This window comes from Manihot esculenta, chromosome 2 (genome assembly GCF_001659605.2).
Source record: "Manihot esculenta cultivar AM560-2 chromosome 2, M.esculenta_v8, whole genome shotgun sequence".
Classification (NCBI taxonomy): domain Eukaryota; kingdom Viridiplantae; phylum Streptophyta; class Magnoliopsida; order Malpighiales; family Euphorbiaceae; genus Manihot; species Manihot esculenta.
This window is the reverse complement of record NC_035162.2, coordinates 10,698,759-10,714,574: the sequence shown is the minus strand read 5'-3', so window position 1 is coordinate 10,714,574 and position 15,816 is coordinate 10,698,759. Positions and strand designations below refer to the sequence as shown.

General features: G+C 33.3%; 2 protein-coding genes across 2 annotated transcripts; both read right to left on the bottom strand.

Moving 5' to 3' along the window:
- Positions 1 to 352: 352 nt before the first annotated feature.
- On the bottom strand, positions 353 to 7,170 carry LOC110609789 (protein SMG7). Its single transcript, XM_021749590.2, has 8 exons — positions 6,987 to 7,170; positions 5,456 to 5,566; positions 4,669 to 5,274; positions 4,406 to 4,528; positions 3,767 to 3,999; positions 1,764 to 3,688; positions 1,516 to 1,663; positions 353 to 941 (listed from the first exon to the last, which is right to left on the bottom strand). Exons 2-6 carry the CDS (start codon positions 5,525 to 5,527, stop codon positions 1,786 to 1,788), a joined length of 2,937 nt encoding a protein of 978 aa, XP_021605282.1. The 5' UTR covers positions 5,528 to 5,566; positions 6,987 to 7,170; the 3' UTR covers positions 353 to 941; positions 1,516 to 1,663; positions 1,764 to 1,785.
- Positions 7,171 to 12,742: 5,572 nt separating this feature from the next.
- LOC110610044 lies at positions 12,743 to 14,828 on the bottom strand. The gene is made up of 3 exons (XM_043954500.1): positions 14,643 to 14,828; positions 13,246 to 13,930; positions 12,743 to 13,080 (listed from the first exon to the last, which is right to left on the bottom strand). The coding sequence occupies exons 2-3, from the start codon at positions 13,859 to 13,861 to the stop codon at positions 12,956 to 12,958; spliced, it is 741 nt and encodes a 246-aa protein (XP_043810435.1). The 5' UTR covers positions 13,862 to 13,930; positions 14,643 to 14,828; the 3' UTR covers positions 12,743 to 12,955.
- Between the last annotated feature and the right edge of the window lie 988 nt (positions 14,829 to 15,816).

The window sequence follows — 15,816 nt, the reverse complement described above, 5'->3', positions numbered from 1 at the left end:
AAGTGAAAAGGAGAGGGACACCACATGCTCCCTGCAAGGCATGCTGAAGTTGACAATTATACTTAATCATTCACATATTCCCTATTGTTTTACTCTTTTATGGTACATAAGTTATCTAAAATAGGGTAAAAGGGTGTATGATACAACTTCTGTTTTAGTTTTTTCCAGACTATACTTTAGCAGGGTATTAACGCTTGCCTTCTAACGGTTTGATCCTCAAAGCCTTGAGCAGAATGATCAATAAAAATAAATTGCACCCGTTTTTGAAATTCATTGAAACAAATTAATTAGTTTTCATTATAATATAGTTGACACAAATTATGAAAACACATCCAAATGAGACTGAAGGACATTCAACAACAGAGATATAAATCCACAGTTTATTTCCAAGAAGTTTGGGTCAAACCCAACTCCCAACACAAAAACTAAAATAGTAAACTTAGTTCCATATTTATGCTCATACCCTGTATAAGCATTGACACCAAACAGCAGCATCGTAGACACTGCGACCATACACAATATCTTCCATACACATTTATACTAAATCATAACTACATATTTTATCCCACTGTCCAACTGATGATGCCTAAATCATGTTCAAGCAAGCACCCTTCCAACTTGAGCTCTCAAGATTATCTGTTCTGGCACATCCAATCAAGGACACTATAAATTATCACCAACCAACCAACCTATGACAGCACCAGCAGTTCTTGACAGCTAGGGCAAGATGAAAGTCGAGTAAAACGGTGACCCAGTGCACCATACGTTTATTCTTCCACCAACTCCACCAGATCTCAGCCCAAAAACAACAGTTTGCTCTTATTAAAAAACATTTCTATCTCCAACCCATGTAACCAGACAAAGGTATTAACTTCTTAGGAATTTCACATCATACAGATGTTTGAATATTGTCTTCCCCTGGCAGGAGAGCTCAGCAAAATCTGCATATCAAGCAACAAATCAGTGCCAATAACCAAATGTTTGGTTTCCAGCAAAAATACACAACAAATTCAAGATACCTTTATTTGTATCCATATAAATTGAATGAAATTATTTGCTGAAATTGATGTTGCATCTAGTTTTCAAAGAATAAATTCTACTTCATTATTTTTGAACTTACTGTCACAATATAAATAGAAAAAGGTTAAGAAGTAATTTGCTCAAGGTACAATTTCCCTGGCACATACAAGTTCCTAACATAAACTAAAGCTTTCCAATGAATGTCAGCATTACAATCAAAATGCTCATAAGGGCCAGCATTTTTTTGTTATCTACAGTTAATTTTAGTAGACGTTGGCCTACCGTCAAAGAAGGGCAATGCAATCAGATCATACAATCTCACAATTTAAGTTAGAATGTACATGTTAGATGTACCAGCCTAGTCAAGGACCTCCCCGTTATCAAGAATCACCACTGGAAAATATTCACTTACCCACAGCGAGAGCAGGGTTTTTTATGGGATAAAATGTAGTACTTTGGTTTGAGGAAGGGAGGATGAATAAAGAAGACACTTACTTGTTCAGTAGCAAGCCCCCCGCAAGGAGCCACAGCCACCCATGCTCCAACAAAAACTTAAAATTTGAAATTTGACAAAGGCTGCAAAGTTGGAGTTCATATTTGGTAGCAAGAGGACGAAGTGCATTCCCGAAGTCATTCTCGAAACCTGAGAAAAAGGAGGATGGCATATTAAAACAATTACTAAATATAGAGCACTAATAGGTATTATAACAAGTCTGGGAATGGTGCGGATGATATTATCTTACCATCTATGCGTTTATACTCATCTCACACAATATAACGACCGCTCCAGATGGACTTTCCATGATATTGCTCAGACATTGGAGTAAATTGCTGATTTCCATTTAGGAGTTGTTGCTGCAACTGCTGCTCTTGTTGTAACCTCAGATGCTCAAAGGCCTGGTAATTCTGCCATCCTTTCTGTTTTTCTGTCTGGAATTGCAGGGATGACACCTGTTTTCCAGGAAAAGGGAAGCTAGCTGTTCCACTCAAGCCATTACTGCTATTGATATACTGAGGCATTGCTTCAGAAGTGATGGTAGACATATTATTGAGCACAGAGCCTTTTGTTGATGATGGCAACTGATAGCCATCCAACCAACTATAGTCATCTGTCAGTGAATTCTCACTCATCAAATCTGCGCCAGACACATGTTCATTTACTTGTTTAAGAGGAACATGATTAAAGCCTGGAGGAGGCCCAAGGTGCCTTACAGGTCGGCTGACAGGAGTTTTTTTCAAGCCTGCTGGCAAAGCTGCTGATGTCTTCACAGCCAAATTTTCAGCAATAACATCAACCTTTGATGGAATCACAGCTTCTGGCACTTTAGTCTGATTGTAGAAAAAGCTAGCATTAACATTTACAGGTTGTTGGAGGGGAAGTGAATGTGTAGCAGGATGGCCTATGCCTAAATCTTTTAGCAAGTCATGTTCTGTTACATGTCCATTCTCCATGAACCTAACAGCATTCAAGCTATTTGCAAGTGAGGCAGCTTCTTCCATTAACCACTTTGAGGCAGGTGGTTGAATTGGCTGCAGATGCTGGGAGGCACTAATACCAGATGATGCAGATATTTGAGAACCTGCATCAAAAGCAGAATGCTGCAACATATCAAGCGGAGATGAAACAGCACCACCATAGAATTTCAGATCAGCGGATACATCAGGATTCTGTTTCAAGCTATCATAGGGAGCCCATTTTGGACTAAGTCCATTCCGCTTCTCTGTTGCTGCTGGCCTGAAAACAATAACTTCATCCTCCTCATCCCCTTCTATAAACGGCTGTGCATTAGGCGGCAAAACTCCCACATTAATGACTTTCTGAGGCTGGATTTCTTGCACCAAGTCATTAGTTTTTGGCAGGCCAGAATCAAAAGCCAACATGCTAACATCTGAAATTTGAGGCTCCACACCTATAACAAATTTCTTCATCCTTGGATCATAAAATATCGTTTTTTGATCAATCCTAGCAATATTTGCTAAAGCCTTTCCAGCAGCTAGAATCCTTTTAACACGAGCTATCTTTTCCTTACTGCCTTCACTTCCAAAAGAGTGCTTCCTCGAAAAGTCCAAAATGCTTTGTGCAGGAAGAAGTGGCAAAAATCCCCTCAACTCAAAATCCTCCCATAAAGCAAGCCTATTTCCGGTTTCTCCTTCTTCATAATGGCTCATGTTCTTAAAGCATGTATCATCTTCATTATCATCAAGAGACATTGACCAAAATGACAAGATCTTATTCAGGAATGATGTACAATGGTTCCAAAACTTCAATCTAACAGTGGACTGTTTCTCATCAGCATCACTGCCTGATGCAACATCAGGGCAACAGGCCAACCATTCTACAAAAACCAGAATGCCAGGTAAGAGATAACTAGCAGAAGGATCATGCAGCTGCACAAACCTCTCCAATATGTGTCCCATTAACTCAAAAACTGCAGTAAGCGCATTCTGCAGTAGAACAGCACGCTGAACAATTTCAGCATACGTCTGACCCTCAGCCTCCCTCCTCACATTGTGAACAGTGAAGATAAGAATAGAAATAAGCCGTACAATGAAAATGGCATTTTCAACAACATCTGCACCAAAATTTAGCTGCTCTTCTGGCCCACGTGAAAGAAGATCACAGAAGTCACCACTGACCAATGAGAGAACTGTAGCAAATGTCTCCAGGCTACACAAGGAAAAAAAAGGTAAGTACAAGGAATTAAATCAACAACCTGCTAAGTCAGCTACTGTCAGTGCTAGATACCTGGTGCGTGTGAATAGAATACCATTCAGGCGGACAAACCGGATACAGAATGATTTATGTATCTCACGGATATTAGATGTCCCGTCATTCACAACATTGGCTTCCAAATTTGTGTCTTTAACTGCAGGTTTTGATTCCCCTTTCCCTCTACCCTTGCTGGTCAAGCGCACAGATGAATCCTTGACCACAGATCCTTTAGAATCCCCAAGTAGTTGAGTGTAAATCTGTCGGTTCTGCCAAAGACCAAAAAGAAATTCTAGGTTTTTTCACATAATAATCAAATTACTAGAAGCATAATAACAATGAGATGGTAAAAACTAATTTTTCCGAAAGCAACACCCTATTTAATGGACAATTGCCACGTTAACCTAACACTTATTGCTTGTACTTTTTAATTCAAATATGATCGTTGAACAAGGCGACTCAACTGTCAGAAAAAGAACAACAAACAAAAGAAGCGTAGATAAAGTTTTCAACAAAAATGACATCCAAAATTCAATTTCACACCCAACCAAACTCTCATGGAAAAAGAATGATAAGCCATCCATGCATATTCTTTCCAATTTCACAGGGAAAGAAAATCTTAAAGGTTGATTGAGAAAGCAACATTAATAAATAATTTATAGAAAAAAAGGTCACCTTCTCAAAAGCAACAATCAGGTTATCTCGTGCTGTTGTAAAGGGATTATCAACCGCCAGACTCCTAAAATAGTGATACACAGCCACCAACTCATCTCCTGAATAGGATGCCAAAATAGCAAGCTGAAAATAAGCAGAAATTTTGTCAAAACTAAAGGAATACCCATCTTTAATAAGAATTCAAGCATGGGGAGGAGATCACATTAAAAAATGGCTTACAATATGAAAAATAGAAAACAGCATAAAGTGTTACAAGCGCAAACCTGATGATGGGGGTTCCCACTAGATGGCCACAAGGAAGCAGCTTGCAAATAGTAACTTGAAGCAGCTGCATATTCGCGTGTCTTTGAGTCACCTTCCCCATAAAGTCCCTTGTACCTTGCAAGGTCACCCAAGTATATTAAACTGCGGTGACAAGAGATCAAACCTTTCTTCATATCGGACGATTTTTTTGCATCTTTTTCCAAAACAACTCTATTATCTGAATCCTCAGAGAAGTATCCCAGAGGAAGCCCGTACTTCGCTCTGATTTTCAGGATGAGATCATGATAGAATCCAGTTGCTTCTGAAAGAAATGTTTTAAACTGCAGCCTTATTTTTGTAATACGGTCTGGTCGAGTGGGAACTTTCACTCCCTGAGATGTATTTGAGCCACCATTAGCTAAGGCAGCACTGAAGTGGGCTCTCAGTTCCTCGATGCGCCTATAATGCAACTGCCAAAGAGCATATTCTATATTGTGCTGCTCAGAAAAACCATGATCTTCAAGAACTATAGCTTCATAGTTCTCACGCATCTGTTGCCAGGCATTGGGATCTGACGGAATTCTTGCCTGAGCTGACTTCCGACGCTTATTCTCCAGTTCAATATTCTGTACAAAAGCCAAAAAAAAAAAAAGAATCTATTTCAGAACATATTCTATATATACAAATAGAGTGCTCGAAATCTGAGGTAAGAGAGGGTAACCAATTAGAGGGACAAATGGGCAAGGAGCCTCACTTTATATTTGACAATCAGGAGAAGACTTTAACTTGCAGGAAGAAATGAAATACCTTCTCATAAAGACGTTGTGCACGCTCCCGAGACGAAGGAGCAGACATTTTATCCATCTGCACAATCATCATCCATCAAAAATATTCGACTACCATCCAATTGTCATTCATCTGCAGAAAGCCAGAAGAACAACTGACAGCTTAGAGAAAATCTATAAAAAGCATTTCATATTCTGAGGGAAAAAATAGACATAAAAAAGTTTGAGCAACAGACATACAAAAATAGGAAACTTGATCAATACATGATATCAAAAAGGAAAAGTTGGCATAGAATTAATGTGGAGGTTTCATAACAAAGACTCACCAACTCAATCGACACCAGGTCACTATAGGTAAACATAATTGATTATAAACAAATATTCACTTTATTATGATAATATTTAAACAGAAAATTCAACAAAAGCCAACAACAATAGAATAGAAATAATTTTACAAAGAAGCACCAGTAGAGTATAATTCAGATAGTTGGATTTCTCATATTTGTGTAACTAAAAAATACACAGACACACACACACACAGACATACACATATATAAAGAGGGGGAGAGAGGAGATAGAGAGAGAATCATCTCAGAAACATAGCCACATCTTCAATATCCAACCAAATCGTGGAATATTGAAGTACCAGAGGGAAATAACTTAGTATTGATATGCCTCTCCCAAATTCCACGAAAGTCATTTTTGTTTCTCAAAAGGAGATATAAACAATTGCACAATCTTTCAAATTCACATGCCATAAGCATGTATCACGCTTACCGCAATATTAGAATAAATACGTTGGTTGCAATAGGTTAAGAATGGCTCATGCAGTTTTTCAATTATAGTGCAACATTATTCCGTACAAAATCATCCTTCAAAAAAAAAAAAGAAAGAAAACACGAACAAAAAAAAAATCCAAGTGGAAGCACTTCAACCTGTTCCGATTGAAGCTCCAAATATAACAAGAATGCTGCGAGAAAAATTACAAAAAAAAACTATTGAAAACGAAATGACCATATTCAAAACAACACCACGATCATGCAACACTAGCTTTCAAATTGAATAAACCAGACGTCATTCCCCGTGATTCTTCACAAACCACCGATCGGCCGGCGAGAAAATAATTGAAAACAAGATAAACAATACCCTAAATAAGAACTAAGAGATGGGGGAACAAACCCAAAAGAAACAGATCGATTTGGACATTTTCCCCGTTTTGATAGTAAAAAAAGGGAGAAAAATCGATTCAGATATTGTTTCCTTTTAATTTCCCCAATATCCTCAACAATCAAACCAGAAAACTAATCTATAAATTAGATCACCAAGAAAAAGTCCCGTCTCTAAAACGAAATTAAAAATTTCGAAAAAAGAGGATGGAAAAGAAAAGAAAATAAGGGAAGACAAATAAATCTAGACTATTATCCGATCCGGTGAGGCTACATCAATCAGTTTCCAAATATGAATTCCTTCAAGAAAGAAATAACAAATATTTTTTTCCAATCAGAAGAAGAAAAGCGAATCAAATTAAAAGAAAAATAAAAAAGAAAACGTACCAATTGAAACAGATCTAGACAGACTTGGTTCCGTGGATCAAAGCATCGGATGATGAAATCGAGAGACTCAGAGAGATTTCGGTTAGGGTTTGTATGTTTGATGTGGGGAGAGAGAGAAGAAAATTGAGAAGAAGAAGAGAAGAGGAGAGAGATATCAGAGATGGGCTTTTGGTCCAATTGAGGAAGATGAGGCTACAAATTCAAAGCGTTTTCCTTTCTCTTTCCTCTTCTGTCAGGCGGCTCTCCTTCAAACGACATCGTTTAATCGCCTAATTTAGTAAATTTGCATATTTTTCCAAATAAGAATTGTAAGATAATCTGTCGGTTTTAATTATAACATAGGTATTTTTATATTTATATTTAGTAAATTAAACGAAATTGACGCTCCATCAAGTAGAGTTTGAGTCACGCTCTAGTTTCTTTTTTTAATTCATTAACCTAAATTCTCTAAATTACTATAATTTTTAGAGAATTGGTTAATAACAAAGGCTGTGATGTACGGCCCGCCGAACTCCGTCAACTAACGGCCGAGAAATAATATGGCCATCCCCATAATTTTGTGCCAGCAGAAATTACTTTATTTTTAGCATTGGATTGGTGAAATGAAAGACAATGTGTTGTATTGTAAATAATGTCTAATATTTAATTTTTTTAGTTGATAATTGATGAGATTTTACTTTTTATTTATATTGTGTTATTTTTTATTATTTGTTAATTATAAAATTTTTATATTAAAATAAATTTTAATTAAATAATAATACGTTATTTATATTTATATAAATAAATATAAATATTATACCTCATAAACTTAGTTCGGTGATAAATGTATCTGAATAAATCTAAGAATTGTAAAATAAATATAAATATTATAAATTAATTGTATTAGTTATAATATTTATTTAGTTTTATATAATAAAAATACCTTAAATTTTCAGCCAGCAGACCCTAAATTGTTTGCAAACTCAATTCTAATTTTGGTCTTCATTTAAAAATTAGAATTAAGAAATGCATAAACCTTTAATCCCAATAAATGTAATTATTAAAACACCTTAAATTTAAAATCCCAAATATTCATTTGAATTGTGAAAGCTATTAGTCTTATTTATAGAGAATTTGTTTGGAAAAATTAGATTAAGAAAACAGGTGGATTAAATACTGAAAGCAATCCAGATTTGATTGAGAAAAATAATGGTGGAAAAAGTGAAATAATTAAGGAACTGAGGGAAAAAAGAAGAAAAATAGATATTTTTTTTTTGTCAATTATTTTTGCATTGATAATATTAGCGAGTCTGAAAAAAAAAAAAAATGGGATTATGCAATATTCAATAACTTCGACAATTTTAATGTTAAAACAATGTCTTTGGCAAAAAGAAAGAATTAAAAAGGAAATTATCATGGTTTTATGTAACAACAACAAAAACATGTAATCATATTTAAGCTTTAACTTGAACATTAATTTTTATTATTTAAATTTATATCGGACTCAGATAACTCGTACTTAATGTTTCTAAATATGTGTTGTATATTTAATCATTTATTTTAGAAAAATTATACATATTTAATTACTTTAAAATATTTTAAAATAAATTACAGATTTTAATTAAAAAAAAAATTTTTTTACATTATTTTTTTTTAAAGTAAAATTACTGATTATATTAACAAAATTTCATCAAATAAAAAGGGATATCATCTCAAATAGAACGACGATTATACCTGATAAATTCTCTAGCCAAAGTGTGAGCAGTTAGAGTAGTATTACGACGAATCAAATATCAATTCTAGAGTTTAATAAAGATTTACAATCATTCAAAATCAAACTCATGCATAAGATAATTTGACAAAAATGCTTTTCAGGTGTCTGTCTAAACCCCTGCATAAGATAATTTGACAAAAATACTCCTCATTCTTTCTCATCTCTCGAGCATAAATAATTAAAGTCTCCCGAACAAAACCACGAAAGAGAGTTTTTACGAAATAAAACTCGAATAAGGTTCTAAAACTGACGTCGTTGTTGCGATTCCGGAAATCTATAATAACTAGTAAATCACCATTGAACATTCATTTCCAAAACAACCCAATCAATAAAATTTGAAGAAAAGCCAACTACAGAAACAGACTCATGACTCTTTCATATTAACAAAAGGTCTCCTCCCAATCATTGTCTATTAATTGAGAAGCAACCATCAAAATGTAAAAAATTATGAAAAAATTTCATACGAGAACTAAGAGCTTTTGTTTCCATTAAAAATAAAATGTCCGGTTTGTAACTAGGAACCAATCCTTCAATGCAATAACTGTCCGAGGATTGTCGCCATAAATCTGTCAAAGAGATTTGCATGTTCTGAAAATTAATTGGATTGTATATGAGAAACATCCCCACCATACATAAATCATAAGTGACGATCGGAATATATCTGGAACTCTTAATAGGGACAACAACATCTTTTTCTTCGTCGATAGTCAATTGACGCAGATTGTTTTTCATGAGAAAGGGGAAAGAAGAAGTTAGGTTTAAAGAAGGGGAAAAGGCGAGACTATCGAGTCATAAAGGGATCACATATGGAAACTTGTGTCGAAAGTAAGATTTTTTCCACTTTAAGTTATCTTATTATTTTTCCTAATATTACTAAACCATATTTTTAGTTGATATTGTAGATTTGAATAACGTTAACTTTAATACTATAAATAATAGTGTATTTACATTATTCATTATCATGAAAAAATAAATACTTATCTTTCTCTCTATTGCTTCTTCTCTATTTTTGGATAATTAATAATTATTGTTATTATTATTCTTGGATTACTTATAATTCAAAAGACTTGTTGAATCATTGAGGACACGCAACCGTTGGCGAATTATCTTTAAGGATAGTGATTATTATCACGTCTCAACTAAATATTATGCTAATCTTTCATTTAATTTCTATATTTTTTTTCTAATATTTTACAACAATATGATAAATATTTTAATTATTAATTTATACAAAATGCCTAAATGATAAAAAATATTTTAATTTTATTAATTTCATCGTAGATCTTCCCATTTTGTTTTTTCAATTTATAATATATTTAGTTAAAACAATTGAATCACGTTACTCACACTAGGCTTCTATGACAAATAGAAGATGTTCTACCATTTTTTTTTTTCAGTTTTTCTCTTCGAATTTTTTTGAGAGATTCTCAACTTTTCTTTTTTTATTCGCTCATACCCATTGGGTACCATTTAACACTTATCAGTCTCTCCTACTCTTCTCAGTAAAAAAAACGTTTTTTTTTCTTTCTCTTCTATCGAGAGAGTTTTTCTATTTAGATCTATTGTGTTTTTGTTATTTTATTAGTTTTCAAGTTTAGATTGACATTAGAGGATAATAGTGAAGGTTAAAAATTAAAGATTAAGGGTTACTCTTATATATTTTAAGGGAGTAATTGTTCCATGAGTATAAAATAATTAATGGTGTTTAGAAGAAGGTTAATAAGAAAATTTAAATAAAATTATATAAAAATTTATTATTATATATTTATAACAAATAATAAACTTATTATCTATTTAGAAAATGATTAATTGTTTAAAAAATATAATTAAGACAATTTTTATTTATTAATTATATTTATATGTGGATAACTTAAAAGAATAATATTGATAAATATACAAAATATAGCTTAATTGGAGATGTTATTTTAAAATTTAAAGATATACTTAAAAGATTTCACATTAATATTTCTTAATTTTGTCAACTTAGTCCCCGATGTTAACATTTAACCATTAACCAATTTTATTGATAGGATCCAATCACTAATATTAATATTACAACCTTGTACTAAATGCCAGTCCCTAAGCCTAACGACATGTGGTTGCGTTCTCCTTTGAACCAAGTGCAAGTTGAACCTCTAATTATTGGGATTTGATGTTTTCGTTGTGGTGCGTCCTTGTTCTTCAATTGTCTTTAAATCTTTTGGCTTTATTCTATAGAGGGAGGTTCCGCTTCTCATCCCAGATTTATCTTTCTTTCCTTGAAAACTTAAAGTTCGACCCAAGGTAAGGTGATGTTTAGTTATATGGCTCTTTCCATGGATCTCGATTTATGAGGGGCTTGGTTTTCTACTGCCGAGTGGCGGCTACTGGAAGGCTTCTGATAGGTTAGCTTCTGGTATATGCATGTGCATACATAATCAGGGCTTTCATACAAACAGGCCTTACCATGACACCACCGCCCTATTTGATATAAAACTAACTTTAATAGACTATATAGACTAAAAAAGTGTTTCATTGTACACGCCTGCTTACCATTTCATTGTCGCTTTCTATCAAAATTAATTTCTTTATACTCATAATACCATGCCAACTTCATTTCTTCAAGCACGCCTCTGCATTCTATCTATATATTCAATATAGTTCCACTACTCAGATCGAGTATAAATCTCCAACTAAGCCCCATGTTCATTTCGATATTACACCATTTTTAATATAATATTATATTCCACTTGTTTCATAAATGATAAACTTGTTTCATTTTTCATCTACCTCGCATTATACACTACTTTCTCTTTTTTTATGAATTAAATATTAAATTAAAAAGCTTTGAATTAATTTAAATAAAAAAAATTACAAATCGAACTAACTTGTGGTAAAATTGAACATTAATTTAAAATATGGAATTACTGCCCTTTGCCCCCTCTTGGAAAGTGGGAGTTGAGAGTTGAGTGGGCAACACCCACCCAGTCTCAACCTCTCTCCCTTCCTAGTCAACACCACTCTACGTCTGTGGGACCGCCCATGAAAAGCACTCCATAACAACATTTTTTTTTTCTCGACCGTCACAAAATTCCAGTTTCAAAGTTCAATGTGATTATTTCATCGACTTTCACTTTCCATTCATTTTCAAGATATCCTTCTTAATAGTATTAATTAAAAGTAGCCATTAGATTAGATTAATAGATTAGTAATCAATATCAACTTTATGATGCAAAAATGTTAATAAAAATCATATTTTGGAAAATCAAACGCTTATGTACTGTCAAAAGGATTTGATTTGGCTCATCTTTTAACATTTTTCTCAATTTTCTGGTGCACCGTATGAATAACTACTAATGAATAATTAAAAAATAAGAAATGAAAAATCATCTAAACATTTGTATAGCAGACAATAATAAGTTCTAAATCTAACATTGGAAATGAGCAAAAATACAACAGCAGCAAACATGTAAAACCCTCGATAAATATGAATGGACGCTCCGATACAACAAATCCATTCCTCTCTTCGTAAGGATTCCAAAAATCAAAATATTGATTAACGAAGCAACCAAACACTGTGCTAAATGGAAAATACTGAGTTTTAACAGAGCATTATAGAAATAAAACTGCAATAAAATGAAAGTTTAACTCCACCAAATTTTAATACAACTTACAATGTGAAAGTGCCTATCCTTTTTCACTAGTGCATTTGTTGGCCTACAGTGCATCTATAAACACAACACTAGAACAAAAGAAGTTTTATGCTTAAAAATGAATAAAGAATTACACGAAAATTATAGAACACCAAAATGGTTTATTTCATATGCAATGCGTCCTATAATGATGCAATATATTAGAATGCAACAACCTATGTTGGCCCCAGTTCTCATATTCCAAGTGGCACTGTTGCCAAAAAAAAAATAATAAGCCTCTCAAGAACCTAAAGCTTTAAGTTCAAGATCAAATTAAATGTCATCAAATGGGTGTGCTAAAGGCAATACCTAGTCAATTTTTGTCTACAATATAAAGCTAAAAGTAGTTATTTACATTATATGCATCTTTGGGACAACCTAATGAGATTCAGATATCTCAAATTTCCAACATAGCCATGATCCCCATTTACCTTTAAGCACTAGCACGAGAATCTTCAACATAGGTGTAAAAATAGAAAAGAAAATACAAGAAAAGTAATCCCCTGAAAACCACTTGCTGTACTGGCCGCATGCTACAATTATGTTTATGTTTTCTGACAATTCCAACCTCTCCATTTCACATTGCTCAGCCATCCAAAATTGAGCAAAGGTTGCCCTGATTGTAACTTCACAAGGTGTATTCTGTATGGTATCAGGAGATTTCTAAGACCTACAATGATTCGGAAAAGAACAAAAATAGAATAATCAGCAAAAACTTGAGCACTGTGTCAAAACGCTTCTACACAAACCCATCCCCTCCACCCCACCTAGATAGTGATTTCATAAGCTTTCTCATAATAACATAGCGGATAGCAAAACGAGAAGCTAGATATACCTGTGATGCACATTGTCTTATAAATCAGAGCAATATGGGTATCTCCTTTAGCAATCATATTTGGCTTCTCCAAGCACGCAAGAAATTGTAAGTCCGCTTTCAGCAGATGGGCTTGATCATGGGTGTCATAACCAATATCATGACAGTAGCAACAATAGTCCAACCAATCAATTGGTCTCTTATCCCAAAGAAGAGAACCCCTGTCTTTTCCACTTGACCAGTTAGGTCCACAATAATGCCCATAGCGTGGAAAAAGCTGAGAAAGAAAGCCTCTTGCGCCAGTATGCCACGGAACCTTGGAAACATAAGGCCTAAATCGCAAGGGATTACCACCAGCACCACCATTTTTAATAACCCCATGAGATTGGGCGCGCCTTTTTAGCCCTTTGTTTATAGTGTTTGGAGTTCGAATTTTATCTTTAGCATTGATAGCCAAAGGCACAAATGAAAGTAAGGACCATCTCCACAGCTTGACATCAAAATGAGCTTTTTGTTTCGGTTGTTCTAAGGTAGAACCCATAGATAAAACCACATCTGTGGGTTTTTGGCTTGTTCTCAAATCCTCGTTTGAGTGCTTACTAAACCAAGGTATGTAACCAAGAAAACTGGGATTCATTGGTAAGAAACACAAGGAAATACCATATTAAAGAATTTTCCTACCACCACAAAATTGCTTGTTGAAAAACCTGTCAGAACAGAGCAATATCAAAAAGTGTTAATGCAAGCAAACGTGATTAAACTATGCGGTCCACAATTTAGGAAGATGACACCAACAAGTTATTTTCTGTATCTTTCATCAGACAAAATCCGTCAGTATGATTTTTTACACTAAAGAAACAGGAAAAATACACATAACCTACAGGTTGTGTGCAATAATAACAATAACAAACAATTAACTTTATCATTTTCATGGTCAAAGAAAGGGAAAGACTATTGATCCACAAACCACACCAATAAAACAGATTATTGGAACAGTCCATAAATCCTATTTTATTTACTTTACTTTTTGCAGGTCAAACCACACCAATAAAACAGATTATTGGAACAGTCCATAAATCCTATTTTATTTACTTTACTTTTTGCAGGCGTTGTTTAATAACAAGCTAACCCTAGAGGAAAAGTACAATACGAATTCCTAAAACGGAAAAAACCATTAATCCTTCCGGTTGGCAGCGAAGAAGAGTTAATATAGGAAAAAAGACGCGAAAAAAATATAATTTGAAGTTCATTTTCGCTGAACAGAGGCTCTCACATTATGAACAAAGATCATATCGTTAATACAAGATGTAGACACAGTTATATAGCTGGCTTTCCAGCATTTTCCCTCCGTTTTCTCACCAAACAAACAAGGCCAGAGGTAAATGAAAAAAAAAAAAGAAGGAAAACAAAGTAAACTCACAGGATCTGATTAGATTCAGGAATATGAGTGCGTATAAGGCGAAACAAAGAGAGCACGGCCGTATGCGGTTGAAGAAGTCTCGAAACGTTTCTCCACTGTCGCAGAAGAAGGGACTGGAACGCTCTCTCTGAGGTCTCCAATTGTGTATGAAGAAACGACACCTGGACTGGATGAATTATGAATAAGCGGGATAACTACAAACCCCGCCCAACGCTGGAGGATAGGTGATGAGGAAGAGTAGGGCCCACTTAGCATTAGATTTACGACGTGGAATCTTATTATTGGTTTAAGCAATTATTTTATTTCCAAAAAAAGGAAAATTCGTGGCTGATGTGGGGAGGAAGAGAATATCGTAGGCAGCTATTACAATTTTTTAAAAAAAAAAAAATTCAAAATTTAAAACTAAAAAGTAAATTATAGAATACAGTTATGTCATGTGTACGCAATTACATATTATTTTGAGTAATCTACAATGTAATTTCGAAGATTTGGAAAACTCACATCTTAAATTTTATTTTACAATATAAGATAATTTAATTTTAAAATTTCAGTTTATTAATAAATAGTTTTTTATTAAATTCACTAAATTAAAAAAATAAATTGTTATAAATATTAAAACTAGAATGATTAAATTATAAATTAAAAAACTTAACTTACACAATTTTAAAAGAAAGACTGTTTAAGCACAATGGAATTTTAGATACTAATCATTTCTTATTAAACAAATAAAATTAAGTTATAAATTTTAAAACTTACACCGTATACTATTCATTTACTTTTTACAAATTAAAGGGGAGTTTATATTTATATCAATATATACAATTAATTTAATATTTATTAAACTTTTTAAATTATATTTATAAAACTTATTTCCAAATATAATTTACTAATATTAAATGAAAAAAACAAAGAGAAGTGTTTTCAGTCATAGTCCTGGCGTTTTTTAAGTATAAGTTGGGTAATAAACCGTTTTCTATATTGTTAAAATTTAAAATCAGATTTACAACACATACACATATTAGCCTATGCAATTTCTTCTTTTTTTTTTTTTTTTATTACTGTTATTATTATAGTAATGTAATATCACATACATTTTACACATTTTACTAATTTTTCTTTAATTTAATTAAAAACATTTTCAATTTATTAAATATAGTTTATGCATTAGAAAA